The 22,707-nt window shown below is 47.6% G+C and overlaps 2 protein-coding genes across 2 annotated transcripts; one reads left to right on the top strand and one right to left on the bottom strand.

Moving 5' to 3' along the window:
• Positions 1-1,757: 1,757 nt before the first annotated feature.
• On the bottom strand, positions 1,758-9,915 carry zfpm2b (zinc finger protein, FOG family member 2b). The gene is made up of 4 exons (XM_062985149.1): positions 9,852-9,915; positions 6,363-6,452; positions 4,592-4,786; positions 1,758-3,556 (listed from the first exon to the last, which is right to left on the bottom strand). The coding sequence occupies exons 1-4, from the start codon at positions 9,913-9,915 to the stop codon at positions 1,758-1,760; spliced, it is 2,148 nt and encodes a 715-aa protein (XP_062841219.1).
• Positions 9,916-15,407: 5,492 nt separating this feature from the next.
• Positions 15,408-21,604, top strand: lrp12 (low density lipoprotein receptor-related protein 12). The gene is made up of 7 exons (XM_063009403.1): positions 15,408-16,031; positions 16,999-17,055; positions 17,142-17,277; positions 17,456-17,658; positions 18,059-19,178; positions 19,261-19,393; positions 19,483-21,604. Exons 1-7 carry the CDS (start codon positions 15,959-15,961, stop codon positions 20,203-20,205), a joined length of 2,445 nt encoding a protein of 814 aa, XP_062865473.1. The 5' UTR covers positions 15,408-15,958; the 3' UTR covers positions 20,206-21,604.
• The last annotated feature ends 1,103 nt before the right edge of the window (positions 21,605-22,707 follow it).

Raw genomic sequence — 22,707 nt, 5'->3', positions numbered from 1 at the left:
GGTGCAGCACACGTACTGTACTGAATTGTAATGTGTGTTTATGTACAGTACAGTACTACTGTGTATTGTTGTTTATTATTGTTTATTACAGTAATGTCTATTCTATAATTTATGATTTAAGGGAAAACATACTTGTATTTATATCAAAAAAGAGCATTTAAGACATTAGAGAGGTTAGGTAAGGGGTAAGGGGGGTTTGGGAGGTCTGGCACTGATTAATTCTATTTACATGATTTCTTATGGGATAAATAGGTTTAACTAACGAACATTGTGACTTAAGAACAGCCCTTCAGAACCAATTAAATCAAGGGCCTACTGTAATTGCTCATGATATTAAAGCGCATGTGTTTCACTGAACCACCAGAGGGCGCCGCTGTGTGCAAAATTAACCTGCGTCAACACGTGGGGCGCGTCCCATTTTCCTTACTGGTGTTTGTTGGGACGCGCCCCACGTGTCAGGTTCAAACCTTGATCTTGAAGACGGTGTTTAATGTTTAATTTTTATGTTTTTTTGGAATTTTATTCCATACAGGTTCATGTGTAGCATCAACTACTAACAGCATGTCGTGTTTTTATTGATTGTGAAGATTTAAAGTCTTTGTTTTCATTTTCAAGAGTAAAAACATTAAGTTACAAGAGTTAAAAACAAAGATCAATATCAGAGTGAGCAATAAATAAATAAATATTAAATGCAAATGATCATTATATAACATTGGGAAGAAACTACAATCTACTGTATATGTTAACATTTAGACACAGACATCTGTGCTGCACTTAATCAGCATTTACTTTTCATTTTTATTCAGTTCCAGACCTGAAGTGACTGAGCATAAGAACATTTGTGCGTATTTTGAGAGTTTAGCTTTTAAAAGGCGCCGTTTTGGCTGCTCAGAGGGCTGGAACTTCTCAACAACGTTTACAGTTTCAGAATGGAATGGAACTAGCTCTTGATCATGTGTCCACATACTTTTGACCAGTATATCACCAGTGAGAGGGCTGGGCGCCCACCAAACACATTCGGTGTGTCTGAGGGGGGGAAGGTCAGACAGGGTTTCTCATCGTTGTGGCTGCAACAGCGACTCCTGCTGACCGGTGGAGGGATCACATGGAGCATCGCGTGACTCTCTGGGTGATGCTCCGAGTTGGCCGGTGCAAGCCACATTGGTATTTTAATCGAGATTTAGCTCTGACCAGATTGGAAGAACTGGTAAACACATTTAAATACATAAATAAATCAATAAATAACATCAAGAACAAGCTACAATCTACATGGTGGCGAGATTTCATTTTGAATAACTTACAATTGTGAAATTAAGTCACAGAGGTTCAAATTTATGGTCTAATTTTCCTTTCAATCTGTTTAAATCTGCAGTTCAGCACTTGGTGCTCAAACATATGTGGCCACATCTCATTTTTCAGTGAAGGACCCCCGGTGGCCTGGACCTTTTAGGTGAATTAGAACATTGAGTGCAACCCAGGCCTTCTTGTCCAACATCAAATGACTGAATTGACACGATATTTACGCCCACGGTTTTGGAATGGTATGTCCAACGAGCTCATGGTAATGTGTCTATATACTTTTGGCCGAGGCAAAAATATCACACACACATAAAACCCTTTGAATTCACAATGAAATCCTAGAAGAGTAAGACGTCGTGGTCTGATTGTGCGTTTGCTGTGGTGTAAACGTTGAGATGCAGCAGGCTGTCGCAGGTTCTGAGCAGTAGGACCGTTAATGCGTTAGAAAGTTAGACAGGTCACTGAACTGTCGCACGGCTGCAGTAGCTGAAGTTCGATACGCTTGTGCTTCTCTTTGAACCTGGAATCTCCTCTGTTTTGGAGGTTGGTGATGAACAGGTGCTCCTCCTAAGATCTGGAGTAAGACTCGACAGGTTTATGTTGGGAGGAGAACTTCCTTGCTCTTGCTTGTCATCCACTTTCAGGTTGGGCATTGGCTGGTCATTTTCACCCTCGCTTGCTTCCTTTGGGCTTTGCATAACGGAAACCTCTGAGGCGTGGTCGGCAGGACTGATCTCGTAGTACGGCCAGATTTGGTCGTCCGGTCTTATTTTTTTCCAGGGGTGACCGTCGTCCCTCAGGAATGGTTGTTCATCAGTAGATGTTCCAATATCGGCACTGTGAATATCCGTGTTTTTTACATTTCCAGAACCTTCTATTGTGGTGCCTCGTGCTTTATGGTCCAAAGGGCAGAAGTTCAGCTTGTGGCTCAGATAATCCTCAACTTTATAGAAGCTTATTTTGCACACGGAACATTTGTGATAGTCCATGAGGTTTCCTGACTGCATGGAGCACTTTTTACTCAGATCCATGGGTGCGTCGACGTCCTCCTGCTCTGTCTTGCTCTTTCTTGACGCCAGGACCATTAAGGAGGTTTCACGATGCTTGGAGACCAAACCATGGATGGTGTTGTATTGCTGACAGAACGGGTACTTGAGGCTCTCCAGTGAATTCGGAGCGACAGACTGGGCGGTCGGATCCGGACTTCCCATCTTCCTTCGCTTCCGGGCTTGACCAGGCTTCTGGATCCCGGAGGTTCTGGTGGTTGCTCGTTTTGGCGGAGGATCGTGCCTGCTGGCGCAGTAATACCGCTTATGCACCACGTAGTTCTCCTGTCGACCGAACGTAATCTTGCATGCCTGGCATGTCGTCTGGCTCGGGTCGGCTTCATTCTCCGAGGTTTCTGACGACATCTTAGATTCTACCGTCATGTATTTTGGTCTTTCTTCCACACCAGGCGAGTCGACTAGCTTTTTAACCAGCGCTGGGAATCCTTTAGGTTTTTTTGCAGATGCTTTGAAAGGGTCAACTGGAGATGTCGTGAAGGGGGTGAGATTAGGAATGCCAGCATTTAAGCCACTTCTCAAGCCTGCAGACTCGTCCACGTGCTGCCAGGGACCGTTACAGTAGTGCTTCTTGTGCACCAGATAATTATCATCGTTGCTGAACGTTACGTTGCATTCGAAGCATGACGCTCCCTTCGATACGAATATCAGGGGTGGGAAACCGTTCCCTCCGTTACGCAACCTTCGATGGACCAGCTTTGACATTTTAGCCAGTACCTCTGAAGCCTGTGGGACCATGTTTATGCCCTGAGGTATCGAAGGTGGCATTTGAAATGGTGAAGCCGTCTGATCTGGGATTGGCGAAGAAGCCACGTGAGGGCTTGAAGGCTCCGACTTCACTCTCTGGTTTTCAGAATTCGCTTCACCTTTGACCGTCCGCTCCTCTCGTCCGCCGTCTTCTTGTACTACTGCGTGACAGACTGGACTGTCCAGGATGTCCGAATCCTCTCGATCCTGCTTCAGACTCCCTGTTCCCGAGCTTTTTGAGAGCTCCAGTTCATTCTCTTTAATGTGAACCTTGGTGCCTGGACCGCCGTGCCTGTGCAGTTTCTGATGCTTGGACAGATTCCGGGGACCATGGGGGACCAGGTGAGATAGGAGGTGGGGCTGCAGGACCAGCAGCGTGTCAGCGGTGTAGTCGCAAATCGTGCATTTCAAGCCACTTCCAGAAGACGGTTCCTCAACCCTGAAGGCTGCTGAAGCAGAAAAAGAACAAAAGTCATGTATACATCTACACGTCTATCTCAGCTTGTTTGGAGGTTGAGTTCAGAGCACATTGTCAGCCATTGTACGGCGTTCCTGGAGCAGAGAGGGTTAAGGGCCTTGTTCAAGGGCCCAACAGTGGCTGCATGGCAGAGCTGGGATTTGAACTCTCAACCTTTCCATTGGTAGCCCAAAGCTCCACCCACTAGGCTCCCACTGTCCCAAGAAGGTAAGCGGCAGATTCCTATACAGACCTCTAACAAACACTGTGGAACACACTGTACTGAAGTATTCCTCCACCACTTGGCGCAGGCACCTTGGCCACACAGCAGGTGTCGCTGTTGCTTGCAGTGACAATTGCTCGAAACCCCGTCCAGCCTTCCCTCTCTTAGACGCGGCCAATCGAGATTGTAGAGCTTCTAACCATCAAGGTGTATCAGTAAGTGCCAAACTCGGTTGTTTTGATTCTGAGCTTTGAGAAACGAGCGCTTTGGACTAAATATGAACACACACCCTGCTGGAGGGAGGCTGTGGGGCTGATATGTGATATCCACACTAACAGTCTCAGCCCTGCTTTCAATTTAAACATCAATAGTTGCTTTTTGACTAAGTGAACAAAACGTACAATTATTTCATTGGTTGGTTATCGGTTGCTCTTTATTTCTAGCTTTTACTGTCGAGCCATACTCCTACTTACACTATAGGTGCAAAAGTATGTGGACAACACTTCTAATTACTAAGTTTGGATGCTAACAAGTATGAACAGCGGACTGCACGAAGCCCAGATGTTAATCCCATTGAACACTGTTGGTGTTCATCAGTGACCTTAGAAAAGGATTCTGATTTAGCTGTATGGTCTTGGAATGGGTTGCCCAACATGTTCATGGACAGGTGTCCACATACTTTTGGCAACTATTGTTCAAACTAAGCGACTGATTATTAAATATAAATGGCTGTGTATGGGGCTTGTTATCGAGCCATTTCATCTCCTGGTACCACCCCAGTGCTACCACCACTTTACTCACCTGAGTTCATGGACAGGTACATCTCCAGACCCCGTGGACCCAACAAACTGGTATTGCATTCTGGGTAAGCAGAGCCGCTGGACGTTTGAAGGTCCCTGTTGGTCGGCAGTCCACTGCAGTAGTACAGAAGGTGAACCTGGAGGTTCTTCTCACTCCTGAACCAGATCCCACACATCCTACATGGGAAGATGTCGTCTACAAAACACCAAAGCTTCAGTTTAAAATGCTGCTGCTCATGTTTTAATGTTCAAACGTATGTGGACGCCTGATTATGAGCTTATTGTCCATGTGTGTTTGGCTTTAACAGCCTCCACTCTTTTAAAAAGACTCTCCACTAGATGTTGGATGGTTGAGAAGGTCTGGCTCACAATGGATGTTCCAATTCATCCCAATGGTGTTCAGTTGGGTTGGGGTTCGTCCACCCTTTGTTTATAATTGTTCTGTACATCTGTTATTCAGAAGTATAACAGGTAAACGTTGTTTACAGCCCTCATTGTGCCACATAGTGTGTAACTACACCATCAGTATCGCATCACCCCTCAAAAATCAGGAGCTGGACGTCCAGCACAACAAATATCAGGACAGTGATGAACTTTTGAGGTGATAATTTTATAGTTTTATGCAGCAGTTCACTTAAACACTATATAGCCAAAAATATGTGGGAACTCGGACTCGTTTCAAATGACTCGGACTCGTGTTTTGTGACTTGTGAACATCTCTGGTATGTGGACACCTGACCGTGAGCTTGTTGGAAATTCCATTCCAAAGCCGCTGGCATGATTAAAACATTTGTTTGTATTTTTTCTCGATTGAAGCTGTGGATGACGATGTTTTCCTGCCTTGTTTATCGTCGCCCCGCTCATATGCTTGGTGATCATCGTATTCCAAAACTGTGGGGATTTGTTCCCCCTTTGAAGCCATAACAGCACCCACTCTTTAGGGACTACTTTCCACAAGAAATCTTAATAAACCTGGTTCTGATATTCGCTTGATTAAACTTGAATTCTCTGGAAAGCAAAAGCTGGTTTGTTGTGTAAACAATGTAAATAACTTTATTATCTAGATTTTAGGGCTTCCGTTCATCACACACCGGTGTACGGTTCGATACGGGGAACGTTGGCCGTCTCGCCAACCCCCCCTACCCCCCAGTCCCTTCTGTTTATTAAATGATGGAATTTGGCATGAGGAATGTAATCAGGTTGAGAACAATCCTTCCTTCGTCTGGTTTCTCCCACATTAGCTCTCACGGCTCTATTTAAATCCTCAGCTGCTTATCGAGCGCGACACCTGCGTCTCCGGACGCCGCCGTGCCCCTCGGTTGGCGTGAATTGTGAATTTTGGCGAGGGTTCCAAGCTGCCGGGTGGAGATTAACCCCAGAGAAAAAATGAATATTTATTTATATAACGAGTCTGGAGCGCATCCAGCTCCTGAGTTTGTGCCTCGTGGTAAATAGCATTTGAGGAGGTGAATATGAGGAGGTTTGTTTAGGAGGCGCTCGTACCACCTCGTACCCCCCTGACCACGGGTGCCTTCCCTCACCCTCACCCCCTCTCTGAGCTCTAATCTGTGGTGAAGGACTTGGAGGAACCGTATCTTCAGGCTCTCCTGCCTCATTTCATGCTTGATTTACTTTAATTTGACAGACAGGGTGCGAGGATTTGGGGGACGGACCCTCTTTGGCTCTGATATTTTTGGGGCTCATTGTTCATTTCTTTGAAGTACTAAGAAGTATTTCTTTAAAGTACGTCTGTGGGAATTTGTTACACTTACTCGAACTGTCCAATTCCTCTGAGCCGCGCTGATGTCTGTCTTCTACTTTTCCGACTTCCTTCTGCTCGTCCTGATTTTCACCCTCATGTCCTATTCAGAGTTCCGAGGTCAGAATTAAATGATGATATTCACACACACATACACACACAATTTACTAGGGGGGGTGGGGGGTAGCAACCGATGTGTTTCCTTCAGGTACTCTGGTTTCCTTTCACCTCGAATTTTAAAAGTGATTCCAGTTGGCAGTGGACCCACTGCAATCCTGACCATGATGAGATGCATATCACAAGACTTTTAAATTTGTCTATGTATGGGAATTTGTGCCTGTTTAGTCAAAAGAATGACTGCATTTGTATGGATGTTGGTCAAATAAGCCTCAGTTGGTGTTCCGGTTCATCCCAGAGCTGTTGAGTGAGGCTGAGGTCAGGGCTCTGTGCAGGACACTGGAGTTTCCTCATGTCTTTATAGAGCTGGAACAGGAAAAGGGCCTTCCCTAAACTGTTGCTGCCAAGTTGGAAGCATAATTTCCTTTATATGATTGATTTATTATACTTGTTAGCAATTGTTGTGGTCCAATACAGTACTTTTGTCCATATAGTGTACATCCTCAGACCTGGGTTTGATCCTCGCCTTCATGTAACTTCCTGTGAGGTGCAGAAGGTGGATTTGTTTTTCTAAATTGGCCCTTATCCAGGGTTTATGGGTGGTGCCAACCTGAATGAATGAATGATGCTCCTCAGCCTCCTCAGTCTCAATGTGCTTCACCCCACATCACAGAATCACCACTTTAATCCACTGGTGTCGATTTGACCCACCAATGGGGCAGATTTAATTCCCCGCCAACCACGAACGGGGCGATAAGGAAGGAATAACAGCCGGCCGGGCTCAACGGAGCGATGGAGGAGCGATAGGAGACGATAATACGCTCCCTCCTCGCTATCAGCCTCCGGGATCAAAGCCTTATTACAATAAAAGCCGGTCTGTCAGGGGCGACGCCGAAAAGATGCGCCCGCTTATCTCAGCGGAGGGAAAGCGAGGAATAAAAAAGGGTCGTAGGAACCCGAAACCTATCAGCATATTATCTCAATCTCCAGAAGCTCTAATGAAGGCGGATTGTTTTTGTTTTATGGTCGGGACTGAATTATCTGAGGCGTCCAGACCGCAGGGGCGGAATTTAGATAATAATAACGGAGGAGGTGATGTGGGGGGCGGTCGTTGCTCCTCCTCCCCCCTGTTTAAACCCTCCTTATCGCCGGCATTATCTGCTCCTATCTCTTTAGTCATCGGAGCAAATTAATGGAGCTCTTTCAGCGGCGGCTCTTTATCGGGGTGCCGGAGGGGCTGGGCGGGAGAGTCGGAATATGAAAACGCTGGAGGTTCAGATAACAGCCGAAAACCAGCAGCAACAGCAGCAGCAGGGTGACCCGTCCTGACCTTTTATCCTTTCTTATAAAATAAAAGCATTTTTGTTCATTTTTGGTCCTGATTTATTTCACGGAAAAATAAAAATCTATATTTTAAACCTAAGGAATCAAAAAACACAGACAGGGGCAGATTTTTTCTTTCTGTTTTTGATATGGGACGATTAATCTACCAGTAAAACCAGTAACTGGAACTCACTACTGGATGCTGAAGAATCAACACACACTTTTAATTTGTCTAATGGGAACTTTTTGGGGTTTTAGTTGGTGGTGCTGTCGCCTCACAGCAAGAAGGGGTCTGGATTAGATTCCTTTCTCTTTGGAGTTTTGTATGTTCTCCCTGTGTCCGCGTGGGTTTCCTCCCACAAGTCAAAAGGAATGCAGTCAGAACAACTGTATCTAAGTGTGTGTGTGTGTGTGTGTGTGTGTGTGAGAATTTGTGTTGTGTTAATGTATGTGTGTGTGTGTGTGTGTGTGTGTGGTGAATGTTTATGCATGCCATGTGTGTGTAAATGTGTTTGTGAGCGTGTACCTGTGGAAATATTTGTATGTGTGTGTGTGTGTGTGTGTGTGCGCGCTTATGCGTATGTGTGTAAATGTGTGTCTGTATGTGTATGAATTTGTATGTGTGTGTATGTGTGTATATGTACGTGTGTTGGTATGTGTGTAAATTTGTGTTGTGTATATGAGTGTGAATGTGTATGTTTGAGTGTGTGTGTGTGTATGTACGTACGTACGTGTGTGTATGTAAGTGTATGTGTGTGTGTGAGAGAATGTGTGTTGTGTGTACGTGTGTGAATGTGTGAATGAGTGTGTAAATGTGAGTGTGTGTGTGAATTTGTATTTTGTCTGTGTGTGTGTGAATTTGTGTTGTGTGAATTTGTGTTGTGTGTACGTGTGTATGTGTGTGTGTGTGTGTGTATATGTGTGTGTGTGTGTGAATGTGTGCGTGTGTGTGAATTTTTGTTGTGTGTATGTGTGTGAATGTGTGTGTTTGAGTGTGTGTATGTGTATGTAAGTGTATGTGTGTGTGTGAGAGAATGTGTGTTGTGTGTACGTGTGTGAATGTGTGTGTGTGTGTGTGTGAATGTGTGTATGTGTGCATGTGTGTGTGTGTGTGTGTGTGTGTGTGCCCTGCGTCTGTCCGGGGTGTTTCCTGCCTTTCGCTCAATTAATCAAACCCACCGCGACCCTGACCAGTACAAAGCAGTCACCCATTAAGAACAAATCCACCCTCTGCATGTTTTATAAGGTGGATAGAAAGCAGAGCACTTGTAGGAAGCCTACGCGGGCGGGAGGAGAACCTGTTAAACTCAAAGCAATATATACAAACATAATAATTACATTCTTTAAAAATCTTCACTTAACGTTCATCCTGATCAGGGTCACGGTGGGTACGGAGGCTCTCTGGGAACTAATTTAACGTATGCATGTTTTTGGCAGGTGGGTGGAAATCATAATACCCGAAGGAGAAAATGCCAAACTCCGTACAGACACTGACTAAAACCCTGCTCCCCGGAACCCGTGAGTTTCCGCTCTGCGTTTTCGTAAAGGGGATCCTAATATGAAACTAGTATTCATCTTGATCAGGGTCACGGTGGGGCCGGAGGCTACCCAGGATCACTGGGGACAAAGTGGGGCAATTCTACTCAGAATAAAAAGTAGTATATTTTAAGTATAAGGGCACAAATTCCCACACACAGACACTTCAGTACTAAAGTCTTGTGAGAAGCTTCTCAGCTCACGGTCAGGTCTGGTGTATTTTAACACGTTAGCTAATTAAATTAAGTCTAAAAGTACAAGATACAAATTTAAATAGAATTAATAATAAAGTAAAACATTAAATTTTACGCAATTAAATCGATTTGACGCACAAACTGAAGTACAAAAGTTGATTCTATAAGAGCCGCGACTTCATTTCATCACACACGCAGAAGTGCAAATAAAAAAAAAATAGAAGCAAATAAATACAAGTTAAATAAACATATCATTTATTTATAAATAAAACTGCACATCTGTGTGAATCTGAAACATCCAGCTGTGATGAATAAGAGTGAAAGATGAAAACCTGCTGCGCTCCGGTGGATGGAGCGTCTGAACTGGCGCGGGTTGCTCTGCTTCCTGCGGGACATCCCTCCCTCCTCACTGGGTCCGAATAATAATAATAATCCACCTGGCATCCAAATTCATCCAGAACCTGAACCTGAACAAGAACCTGAACCAGAACCAGAACCGGGCAGGAACGTGAATGTGTGGTGAATGAATCCAGCGGCTCCGGTTCAGCTCCGATCTGCGCACTGACCGTGGATGGAACGAGATGCGCTTTTTACTGCGCTGCGGTTTGAGCCTCCTGGGGTCCCGTAGAGCTCTGACAGGTGTACAGATACAGACTCCACCAACCCTAGAGGAGCGTTTCTTAACCCACATGCCAAAAGTATGTGGACACCTGAGTATAACTCATAATGTAGCGTTACTCCCCTCCTTCCTTCTCTTTCCGCATGGTTCTGGAGTGCGCCTGTGGAAATTTGTGCCCATTCAGCGTTAAGCTCAGCCCCTTATGATTGATGAGCAGATCTGGCACACGTCAGGCGTTCTGATTCATCCCAAAGGTGCTGATGCAGTTTAACAGGGACGTCCACATACTTTCGGTCACACAGCGTGATATCCACGGGTCAGAGGAGTCGAGGAATAAAGATGAAATAAAACGGATGTCTGGAACCCCTCGGTTCCTCTCGGAAGAAATATTGGATGTAATTACGGCGTGAAATGGAACGACACGGTCCAGAGTAAAACCTTCCTCATGTGTTTTTACCTCCGGCGGTTTTACACTCCACACGTGTTTGAAGTTCATTATTAATTCTTCAATTTAAAAAATGAAATGATTAAATCATTAATCTCACACCGATTGGCCTGATACCAACCTGATGCCCTCTGTGCCTGTAACCAGAATAAATCAGGTGGAACTAAGGTCCCAGCTGCCAGGTCTCCGGTGGCTGTAGTTCTGGTGGTACTTCCCCAGTGTGTTTTGGATGAGCGGATGTGTTTGGAGGTTGTTGGATTAATAACTTTATTAAAAAGCTCCGGGGGAAGGATCAGCTGTGAGGTTTCACTCGCTCTCAACCAGGCGTGAAATTACTGCAGCGTCCCGAAAACACGGCTGATGGAACGTCCTGAGGGCCCGAAACGTTCACGCGCGGTCACATGGTCACATGATCATGCTAACGCTTCCCGCTGGAAAAATTTACTGTGAGCTGGTGTGTGTGGAAGAACAAACTCAGACTTGATAAGAGCAGCCAGAGCTGCTTTAACATGATAAACAGCTTCCAGGGGCCCCTAAGCCTTCAGGGGCCCCATAAACAATTTCTTACACCTCTCATGTTTTTCTCTTTTAACAGTTTTTCTCTGTTTTTATTTGTTCTCTAACTTTTTTCCTTTCATCATTTTATTCATTTTGTTTTCTTCAACAGCTTTATCCCGGTCATGGTTGCAGGGCAGGAGTACCCTGAACTAGGCGACAAATCATCGCAGAGTTTCAGCCACCCCTTCCCACCTTCCTGAGATGTAGCTAGTCAATTCTGTGTAGAGCCTGTCGATAGCAGTGCAGAGATTTGAACCCGGATCTTTGAGGTAGTGGGCAGGAATAACAGACCACTGTGCCACTAAGCACTAAGTGCCTCAGTCAGTCAGTCAGTCAGTCAGTCAGTGTCAGTCAGTCAGTCAGTCAGTGTCAGTCAGTCAGTCAGTCAGTCAGTCAGTCAGTCAGTCAGTCAGTCAGTCTTCCTTCCTTCCTTCCTTCCTTCCTTTCTGTCTTTCTTTCTTTCTTTCTGTCTGTCTGTCTGTCTGTCTCCCTAACAGACAAGAGGAGAACATGCAAACTCCACTCAGAAAGGACCCTGACCGCCCAAATCCAGGAACTTCTTGCTGTGAGACCATCAGGGGCCCCATAACCAACGTCACAGCTCTAAAACCCCCAGCATTGACTAAAACAGACAGACATGACGAGGGCACCGGGGTGGCCTGGCTGATAGACTTGCACGGCATTCTGGGTCGGGGGGAGGAATTCCTGCGAGAGGCACAGAATCATTACTGCGGCATTACTGAGGCGCCGCAGCCACTAATAAAGAGCTGCTGTGTTTATATTAGTTAGAGTTAATTGGGCGTGTAAACGTTCATCTCTAACACATCGTTAATGCCACACTTGGTGGGCTCAGGGGGCACTGAGGAGGCTCGGCGGGCATTGAGGAGGCTCGGTGAACACTAAGGAGGCTCGGGGGCACTGAGGAGGCTCGGCGGGCATTGAGGAGGCTCGGTGAACACTAAGGAGGCTCGGGGGCACTGAGGAGGCTCGGCGGGCATTGAGGAGGCTCGGTGAACACTAAGGAGGCTTGAGGGCACTGAGGACAGAGCGCTGAGGAGTGATTAATCTTGATCTTGATTATTGATTTGATTACAAAGAGTTCAGAGTTTTCCTTTAGCCAAACGTTTCGGACGCGCGGCTCAGTTCGACGGCGTTTAACCTCTCCGTGTTTGTATCGATCTATTTAGTGCTTATCGAGGGGAACATCAGGACCTGAGGGAACCTGACGGTGGGAGTTCCACATCACTGGACTTGTTCAAATAAAATCTCTATGACACTGAACCTTGCTAGTCATTCATTGGTTCATTTTCACAAAATATTTTCTTCGTCCTGGTCAGGGTCGTGAAGGGTCCGGTGCGGTCCACCCTCATGCATCACTCACTTTTACGGCCTCCAGAAGGAAAAGACGCCCGAGCATCTCTGTCTGTATTTTTATTTATCCGAGCCAATAGTCCAAAAATATGAATATGAGCACAAATTCCCCCACAAGCCTTCTCAGAATAATAATAATAACAATACCTCTCACGGTCCAAATACTTTTGGCCATACAGCGTACGTTTTAATTCAATCAAGCCTGGCTTTTCTTTTTTGTAAATAAAAACTACCCACAATAAATCATTCGCTATCAAATAAAGAACTAGTTTTATTGTAATTTTCTCTCGGAGTGAAAGGTCTTTTCAGCTCCAGATAAGCGCTAATAAACGACGCCGGGCCGCCGCGGTGAGATAATCGTCGTCTGGCGTGAATATTTCTGATGGTCTGATTAGATGAAATAAGAAGACGGTGGATTCCTAAACAGGCGACGGAAAAGCAGCTGAGCGGGAATCCTCTTTTTACCTGAAATGATGCCCCCCAACCAAAAAAATCAAATAAGCACATACAGTATATACTAATAAGATGACAAGAATTAGCAGCATTAGCGCCGCAGCGGTTCCGTTACGGTGGATCCCGCTGATGTTTGAATCAGCTCAGAAACAGCTGGACACGAGAGATAATAAGTGACGTGTGAAAGAAGATAAACACATGCGTGGCGTCTCACACATCTGGAAAACGTTGATTAATTACGTTCAGACTCCAGTGTGTCGTCATACTGAGAACCATGAGAAAATGAATTGGTTTAGGTACAGGACTAGTAATCAGAAGGCTGCTGGTTCAAGCCCCACCATTGTCAAGTTGCCACTGTTGGGCCCTTGAGCAAGGCTCTAAACCCTCAGATGCTTGCAATGTATACTGTCTCGATTGTAAGTCGCTTTGAATAAAGGCGTCTGTTATATGCTGAAAATGTAAATGTGTGTGGGAATTTGTGCCCGTCCACTCCCAGGATGACAGCGTTTGTGTGGCTGGATGCTGATCCAAAGCTGCTTATTGAGAATGAGCCGAGCTTTTCTTCATGCACAGGGACACAGTCATGCTGAAATAGGAAAGGTCCTTCCCTAAACTGCTGCTACGAAGTTAGAAGCATGTGATTTCCATTATATGATTGATTTATTACACCTGTTAGGAACTGTTGTGGCTGAAACACGTAAATTCAATAATTAAAAGGGGCGTCCACATACTTTTGTCCGAATAGTGAAATATTTGGATCTTGCCCCTCTTTTTCGAACGATCTTGCTCTTTTCCGTCCCCACTGACGCTCACGCTCAAAGCTGCTGTGCCACCCGAGGTGCCCTTATTTTTACGTTTTCAATCTGGTAGCCTCCGTGCACCTCAAGCAAGCGCACACGTGTGTTTCCGACCCTGGGAGCTCGAGAATGCTTGGATGGATGCACAAAAAGACACGGTTTCATCAGAACCGTGAGCTGCTGTGCCAACGTTGCAATGACACTTATTAAACTTCCTTTGTTTTATTTGTTATTACCGTACCCATATGTTTCCCATAATGCACCTCTGCATACATCTGGTACGCTGGACTGCACGGCGTCGCCCGCGCACCGAAGATCCAGATGAATAAAGAAGAGACGAGGAAACATCTGGAGAAGGACGGGTGGCACGGCTGGCGTATCTATGATTGCACACTTGTCAGTCAACAGCTGGAATGGCGTCCTCTGCCATGACAGGCTTTCATCAGAGGCGCTGATGTGCGTCACGCCCACGTATAGGATTGTTTGCAAATTGCCATGCTCGATAGCTGCCACCCACCATGGCAAATTGCCATGCTCGATAGCTTCCACCCACCAGCCCCGGTATGACCCCCCCCCCCCCCCCCCACCCCCCCCCCCACCCCCCCAACACATGTGAAGCCATCGGGTTCTTCTTTTCACCTGCCAGAGGCAGATTCCTACACTGAGCCGTAACACATACAGAGGAACACGCTTAGAATAAGGGCAAGCTGTAGTCTAGTGTAGTGGTTAAGGTACTGGACTAGTAATCAGAAGGTCACTGGTTCAAGCCTCACAGCTGCCAGGTTGCTGCTGTTGGGCCCTTGAGAAAGGCCCTCAATTGCTGACTGTATACTGGAATAGTACTGTAAGTCGCTTTGGATAAAGGTGTCTGCTAAATGCTGAAAATGGGGCGGCATGGTGGCTAAGTCGGTAGCACTGTGCTGGGTTCTATCCCCAGGCGGGGCGGTCCGGGTCCTTTCTGTGTGGAGTTTGCATGTTCTCCCTGTGTCTGCGTGGGTTTCCTCCGGGTGCTCCGGTTTCCTCCCACAGTCCAAAGACGTGCAAGTGAGGTGAATTGGAGACACAAAATTGTCCATGACTGTGTTCGATATAAACTTGTGAACCGAAGAATCTTGTGTAATGAGTAACTACCGTTCCTGTCATGAATGTAACCAAAGTGTAAAACATGACGTTAAAATCCCAATAAACAAACAAACAAACAAACAAACAAATGCCGTAAATGTACATAAACAAACAGAGAGCGATGTGATGCCATTCTACTGAGCGAGAAGTAGGCTCCCTAGTTAGCACAAGTACTCCCGAATTGAAACGCACCCCGCAATACCCGGATGTTCCCACTCGCAGATACTACCAGATTGAGACGCAGCTGGGTTCCCGGATGAAGAGGCCGGAGAGTCACCGGCTCTTTGTTTAGATCTGATCTATCTTTACTTAGATCGCTTTTATATGTATTATTATAATAAACAACACGGGGTTTATTTAGCCTGGGTTAATAATTAGGATGTTTAGTGTAGGTTTTGGTACAGGTTAGGTGTTTACACGGAGGCTTATTGGACCAGGTTTTGGATTTGTAGCTGGTCGCGCCGTTCATAGAAAGAAGACTGGAGAGCTAGCGGAGTTAGCCTGTTAGCTAAATAAGCTATCATACGTTAAATATGTGTTTGTTTACATTCTAATTTTGAATATTAGTGTTTTTAAAACCTCGTTGTGATTTTACTTTGTGTTTTTAAGCTGGTCATTTCGGAATGTGACTCTGTGAGTGTTTTCTCTCGCGAAGTTAAATGTTATTGTAGCATTAGCATAGTTAGCTAGCTCGGATTGTTTACACAGTGCGCTGAGCATCATGCAGTGATTGTATATAATGTGTGTTTAGGTGTTTGCTCGGCGTGTGTATGGATTGGAAGGTGTGTCTTGTGTAGTCTAGCTGTAGATCTGGTGTGTTTATTATTTGCTTGATTGATGATTTAGATCGAGTTTGATTCTCTAACAAAGAAAGTCAGACCTGCTGTTTGCTTTGTTGTTGTGAGCTGATGTTGGAGTAAATCAGTGATGATCATGATCAGGTCGTTTTGAAGGAAATTCTCACATACTTATATTCAATTCCAGGATATGTTTTAAACTTTACTAATTAGGGTTTGATAGATTTTACTCCAGAAGCAAATTAGGTTACGACTGATTAAATTCCCTTACATTATTATGGCCTGCACTTTGGGCATGAAGAAGCTTTTATTATGGACACACTTCTTCATCTGTAGTCTGATCTTCTTGGGTGAGTATTTGGGATCATTAAAGTCACACAATTATCACCAGATCTGTCAAAAGATTCCTAATTCAGTATTAATAAACTACATTATTATAATCCAATGCTACCTAATCAGAATAATTGGAATAAACAAACAATGACTTTTTTGTTGTTTTGGAATTATGTCTTTTTGGGGGTGGCTCAGTCGGTAGCACTGTGTGGGTCTGTGTGGGTTTCCTCCGGGTGCTCCGGTTTCCTCCCGCAGCCCAAAAACATGCAAGTGAGGTGAACTGGAGAAACTAAATTGTCCATGACTGTGTTTGACATTAAACTTGTGAACTGATGAGTCTTGTGTAACCAGTTACTGCGGTTTCTGTCATGAATGGAACCAAAGTGTGTAAAACATGTCGTTAAAATCTAAATAAACAAACAAACAAACAAACTGACCTCGATCATGGAAAAAGAACATAACAATCAGATAGAAAATGAACATAATAAGGATGTAAATCTAAGACAAGCTATCGCATCACAAGCCCAGAATCTTTTAGAGCATAGCAGACATACATATGGCGTCAGGTGTATTTTCTAATTTATGAATGACACATACGTATGTCTGTCTTATGGCCTCCTCCCTTTTCTCCCTGTGTCCTGCGTTTGGGTTAACGAATTGGGCCAGGAGAGCTATAAAAGCCCTATGTAAAATAGCTTAGGTGTTCTTACTATGGTACGCCTCTTATGCCGTATGTAAACTGTATATAAACTTCAATCCAGCTAAGAAGAATCTCGTGTGTCTGCGTTTGCTGTTTGACTAAAAGTTCCATTACATGTGAAGTACGTTAAAACTGCTAACAGCTCCCCCTTGTGGAGAAACTCCCTCCTGCTAAAGGACAAGTCTCGATTAGAGTCTGGATTCCCTTTAAGATACGTGTCAGACTTGATTGACTTGCTGTTAGAACTATCGCTAACTCGGATGTTTTTTTATCTCGTGTTGCAGATGATGCTTCCTGCTCGCTGCACAACGACAACGTCTACGTGTCTGGGATCTCCAATGGTCAGTCCTTTCCTCTTTTTAAAAACTAAAGCACAAAATGTAATCACATCGGGCTAAAATGTGTTTTTTAATGCGCGTGAGTGTAGCATGTGGAGATGTGGTGGAGCAGATCCGAGCCTCCAGCGGCGTGATCACCAGCCCCGGGTGGCCTTTCGAATATCCGTCTCGCGTCAACTGCAGCTGGAACATCCGAGCCAATCCTGGAGAGATCATCACCATCAGGTACCTCAATCGTCACGTTTCTGAGACACTTTCTCCTGCACACAGTGCGCTTCTAGAGTCTAGAGACTCACATATGGTTTAGAGGACGATACTGACCGATCTTTAGGATGTTCGAGTGTAACTCATGGTACTGGCGTGTGTTCTTACGTCGTTTTCTTTTATTATTTTCCGTCTTCAGCTTTCAGGACTTCGAGATCCAGAGCTCGCACCGCTGCGGCCTGGACTGGCTCTCCATCGGCACCTACAAGAACCTGGACGGCTACAGGGCGTGCGGCTCGTCCATCCCGGCGCCGTACATATCCTCTCAGGACCGCGTGTGGATCAAGTTCCACTCGGACGAGGCGCTGACCGGGAAGGGCTTCCGGCTCTCTTACATCACAGGTAGCGCCGCAAATCCACCCCGCTATTTATAGCCCGGATTAGAGGCTCGGGTGGCGCGGGTTATGTAACCCGGGGCTGAAAATCCTTTTAAGCACGTCTCTTGAACTCTAAATTACAGACGCACAGGGGTTTGTGAACGCACCTCATGCTGCATTCACATGCCCCGGAGATTTCTATAGACACTATTCCAAAAAAAATGGTATTAAAATAGAGCTAGAACTACAGCCTCTCTTCTGATAGGGCTTCTCACAAGACTTTGGAGTATGTCTATGGGAATTTGTGCCCGTTCAGTCAAAAGATGACAGTATGATGTTCCAAGTCACACACACACCAGTGTTATGTAAGTATGTATTCAGTGGTGTTTTGGATCGAATCTCACTCCCCGCGTCTTCTCCCCCAGGGAAGTCGGAGGAGGCGAGCTGTAAGCCGGATCAGTTCCACTGCGCCAGCGGGAAGTGCGTCCCGCAGTCGTGGAGGTGCAACGGCATGGACGAGTGCGGCGACGGCTCGGACGAGGAGCCGTGCGCCCGCGCCGACCCCCCGTCCTCTCCGTCCTTCTTCTCCTTCCAGCCGTGCTCGTACGACCAGTTCCCCTGCGTCTCCCGCTACACCCGCGTGCTCGCCTGCCTCCCCGCCAGCCTCCGCTGCGACGGCGCCATCGACTGCCAGGACCTGAGCGACGAGATGGACTGCGACGTGCCGGCATGCTCCCAGCTCCGCCTGCAGAACTTCTACGGGACCTTCAGCTCGCCCAACTACCCGGATTTCTACCCGCCCGGCAGCGACTGCACGTGGCTGATCGACACGGGCGACCGCCGCCGCGTCGTGCTGCGCTTCGTGGACTTTAAGCTGGACGGGACCGGTTACTACGGCGATTACGTCAAAGTGTACGACGGCCCGGAGGCCGAGCCCAGGCGCCTCCTCCGCGTGCTGACCGCCCTGGATTCCCGCACCTCGGTCATAACGGTGATATCGTCGTCCGGCCAGCTCCGCGTGCACTTCTTCGCCGACAAGATCAACACGGCGCGCGGGTTCAACGCCACCTATCAGGTGGAGGGCTTTTGTTTGCCCTGGGAGATGCCCTGCGGAGGGAACTGGGGGTGCTACACCGAACAGCAGCGCTGCGACGGGTACTGGCACTGCGCCAACGGCAGAGACGAACTCAACTGCAGCGGCTGCGGCGAAGACGAGTTCCCGTGCTCGCGCAACGGCGCCTGCTACCCCCGCTCGGACCGCTGCAACTACCAGAACCGCTGCCCCAACGGCTCGGACGAGAAGAACTGCGCCTTCTGCCAGCCCGGGAACTTCCACTGCAGGAACGGGCGCTGCGTGTTCGAGAGCTGGGTGTGCGACGCGCAGGACGACTGCGGCGACGCCAGCGACGAGGACGCGTGCCCGGTGGCCGTGCCCACGCGGGTCATCGCCGCGGCGGTCATCGGCAGCCTGGTGTGCGGCCTGCTGCTGGTCATCGCGCTCGGCTGCACGTGCAAACTGTACTCGCTCCGGAGCTTCGAGCGCAGGTGAGTACGAGTGGTTCGATTCCACCTGCCGTAGGTACGTTCCAAATCCATTATGCGTTATTTGTCTAACGTCTTCTTTCAGGTCCTTTGAGACGCAGCTCTCCAGAGTCGAGGCCGAGCTGTTACGGAGGGAAGCCCCGCCCTCGTACGGCCAGCTGATCGCTCAGGGATTAATCCCCCCTGTGGAGGATTTTCCAGTCTGCTCTGGCAACCAGGTGAGATCTTCTGTTCTTGGCGCTTCACGGCTCTTGGCACCTTCACGCTTGTATGTAGCTCATCGTTCTGGTTCCTCTGTGCTCCTCAGGCCTCGGTGCTGGAGAACCTCCGCCTGGCCGTCCGCTCTCAGCTCGGCTTCACCTCCATCCGCCTCCCGACCTCCGGCCGCCACGCCAACGTCTGGCGCCGCCTCTTCAACTTCACCCGCTCGCGCCGCTCGGCCTCGCTGGCGCTGGTCTCCTCCGGCGTGGGCTCGGAGTCCGGCCCCGGAAGCTCCGCCCCCGGGAGCTCCGCCTACGCCCCCGAACGGCCGGACTCGGACGACTCGGAGAGCGAGCACCAGGGGGCGGTGGGCGGCGCCTCGGCCTCCGTGCTGCCCCACAAGACTCCCCCGGCGTCCGCCGCGGCGTCCGTTTCCGCCGGCTCCGCCCCGCGGGCCGTCCCCGAGAGCGACGACGCGGTGGCCCCTCCCCCGGGCGAGCGGAGCTCCTTGGTCAGCCGCGGGCTCCGCTGGGTCCGGACGTCCCTCGGCGCGCGGTTCGCGCGGCAGCAGAGCGGCAGCCCGCCGAGGCAGCTGGAGAACGGGGCGGCGACCGACGACGAGGACGACGAAGACGTGGAGCTGCTCGTGCCGCTGACGGACGCCCCCGAGGCCGCGTCCGGCGCCGCGCCGCTCCGGGGCAGGCCCGCGGTCCGAGACGGGCCGTGCGAACACTGCGGGATGGTCCACACCGCCCAGATCCCCGACGCCTGCTTAGAGGCCACGGGAAGAACAGAAAGCAGCGACGACGATTCTCTCCTGCTGTGCTAATCCGTCCTGGTCCCGCTCCCCCGCTTTTACAGCTCGCTGGTGCTTCTTTCCTAGGGAGAGTCCGAAAGTTTTTGGACGCCTTTTCATCCCTTAGTTCTCTGTAAGAGCTTCAGAGCGAGTTTGGTGACGCCGTCCCTCGTCCACTGTGCAGTTTTACTCCAGAGCGGGTTCCTTTAAGGTTAAGGTTCGACCCCCGGTGAGCGTCGGGGTCAGCGCTGGGTCGTTTAGTTAAATCGTAGCCTCGATCTGCGCTCTGATTAGATTCTGCTCGGCGTCTTCAGATCTGAACTCTGGATACGAGCTGCAGCCAAATGAATCAATAAAAAAGCTCCATTATTTTCTTTTAATCTGTAGGAATGAGTTTGGTTTCACTTTCAGTTGAATGGGAGGAGAATCACCAACCGGCGCACTGGTACTCAGATTTACAGGCGTGTTTAGTAGGGGTGGAACGATACGCACGGTAATCGGCGATACTTCATCGTCATTTCATTACATTTCATTCATCGACTGCAATCTACCACCTCGCTTTTGCTGGGCCCCTGAGCAAGGCCCTTAACCCTCGACTGTGAGTTACCTTGGACGTAAGCGTCCTCTAAACGCCGTTAACGTTACTGATAAATCACACTGGATCGATTAGCACCGGGTACTTTATTATCTCCGTTCTCCCAGGTATAACCGCCGACCGTCACTCTAGTCGTATCCGGTTCCCTTCGCCTCTGCACGGCTTCGCCCACCCTGACCGAGGAGAGCCGGAAATCCTCACACACCCCCCTGCCAGAGAGCTGCATAGCGTACGGAATGTCACGCCAGCCAGCTGCGCCCTAAGAAACGGCCTGTTGGACCCCTGAGCGCCCGCGCGCTAGGTTCGGTTTCACTAGAGCACTTTAACGTAAACAGAATAAGCTTCGTTTAGTTTAACAGAACAAACCCAACAAACCAGAATAATAAATATAATCGGCGACCTGAGGGGAGCGTCAGTTCGTATCGGTGTAAATTGTGACGTTTGTGTATCGTTACACCCCTACTGTTTAGCATCCATGTTGTTGTTTTGACGGTACGATTCATTTCATTTCTTTTCAGGCTGAACGGATTTATTTATGCCGGCGTGTGAACCGAGCGACCGACTTGACTGGTTTTACCGAACAGGTTCTATAACGGCTCGGTGCGGCGTGTCGTATTTATTGTTTGTTTTAATCTCTCGGCTTTTACGTTTTCGGTACTGACGACTCTTGGCGTGCGCGTGTGTATTTATTACTGGGTTTTATGTCGGTAGTGGTGACGTGAGAAGCATGTTACACGGTCTTGTGTGTTTTTTTATTGATTACTGTGTACGGATTTAAATGTATATAATGATGCATAACTGGTTACTGCACTAAAAAATAAAAACGCTGAAAAAGTCGAGCTTTGTCTTTGTGTTTTACCGCTCGTCTAGTCCATTCAAACCTTCATCCTGACCGAGGAGAGACCTGGACTAGCGCCTGCAGAGGGACATGTTAGGTAAAACATATTAAGACGTAAAAGACCCAAATTCCAATATAAGAAATATTAACCATTTTAGCATAGCAGTAAAAAGAAGCTAAACTGCTGATTTTGTTCTGGCTTTATTGTAGCTAAAGTCTGATCAGCACATTCAGAATGAAATTAAAGTCACCTACAGAATTAATTCAAAGTTTCATGTAAACGATTAAGCAGCATGAAGGTAATAAAGGAAAGTTGTGATGCTGAAGACGAGCAGCAGGACAAAAACCTCACAGAGGAAGCTCTAGAGGAACCGGAGGAGAATGTGTTATGTTGGTGCAGGAACTAAATTATGAATTAAAGCTAGAAGGTCCTGGGTTCGATCCCCAGGTGGAGCGGTCTGGGTCCTTTCTGTGTGGAGTTTTGCATGTTCTCCCTGTGTCTGCATGGGTTTCCTCCCACAGTACAAAGACGTGCAAGTGAGGTGTACTGGAGACGCTAAAATGGATCCTTGATGAAGGTTGAATCTTGTGTATCGTGTAACTACCGTTCCAGTCATGAATGGAACCACGTTATAATCCTAATAAACAAACAAACACATACAGAGGAACCTCTGGAGGAGAAACAAGTGTTACGTTGCTAGTAAACCAGCTGGTGGAAGAACTGGTGGAGGAACTAGATCATGATCATCTGCTGGTGATAAAAACAACCAAATAAATCAAAGCAAACAGCATTTTAATTCATGAGACATCAAGTGAGTTCAAGCTATGGAGATTCCCACAGACATACTACTAAGTCAAAAATGGAGCAGCCCCAAGCTACCTTCGTGGTCTAATCAAACCCCGCTCTGTACCACGCAACCTCCGAGCCTCTAGTCTCGCTCGACTTGATCCTCCACCCAGGACTAAAGGAAGACGAGCATCAAGGCTCTTCTCTGTTCTAGCACCCAAGTGTTGGAACGAACTTCCTCTGTCTGTCCGAACATCTGAGTCTCTCGCTGTCTTTAAAAAACGATTAAAAACCGTCATCACATCTTTACTGAGA

This window comes from Trichomycterus rosablanca, chromosome 2, assembly GCF_030014385.1.
Source record: "Trichomycterus rosablanca isolate fTriRos1 chromosome 2, fTriRos1.hap1, whole genome shotgun sequence".
NCBI lineage: Eukaryota > Metazoa > Chordata > Actinopteri > Siluriformes > Trichomycteridae > Trichomycterus > Trichomycterus rosablanca.
This window is presented reverse-complemented; position numbering and strand designations above follow the sequence as displayed.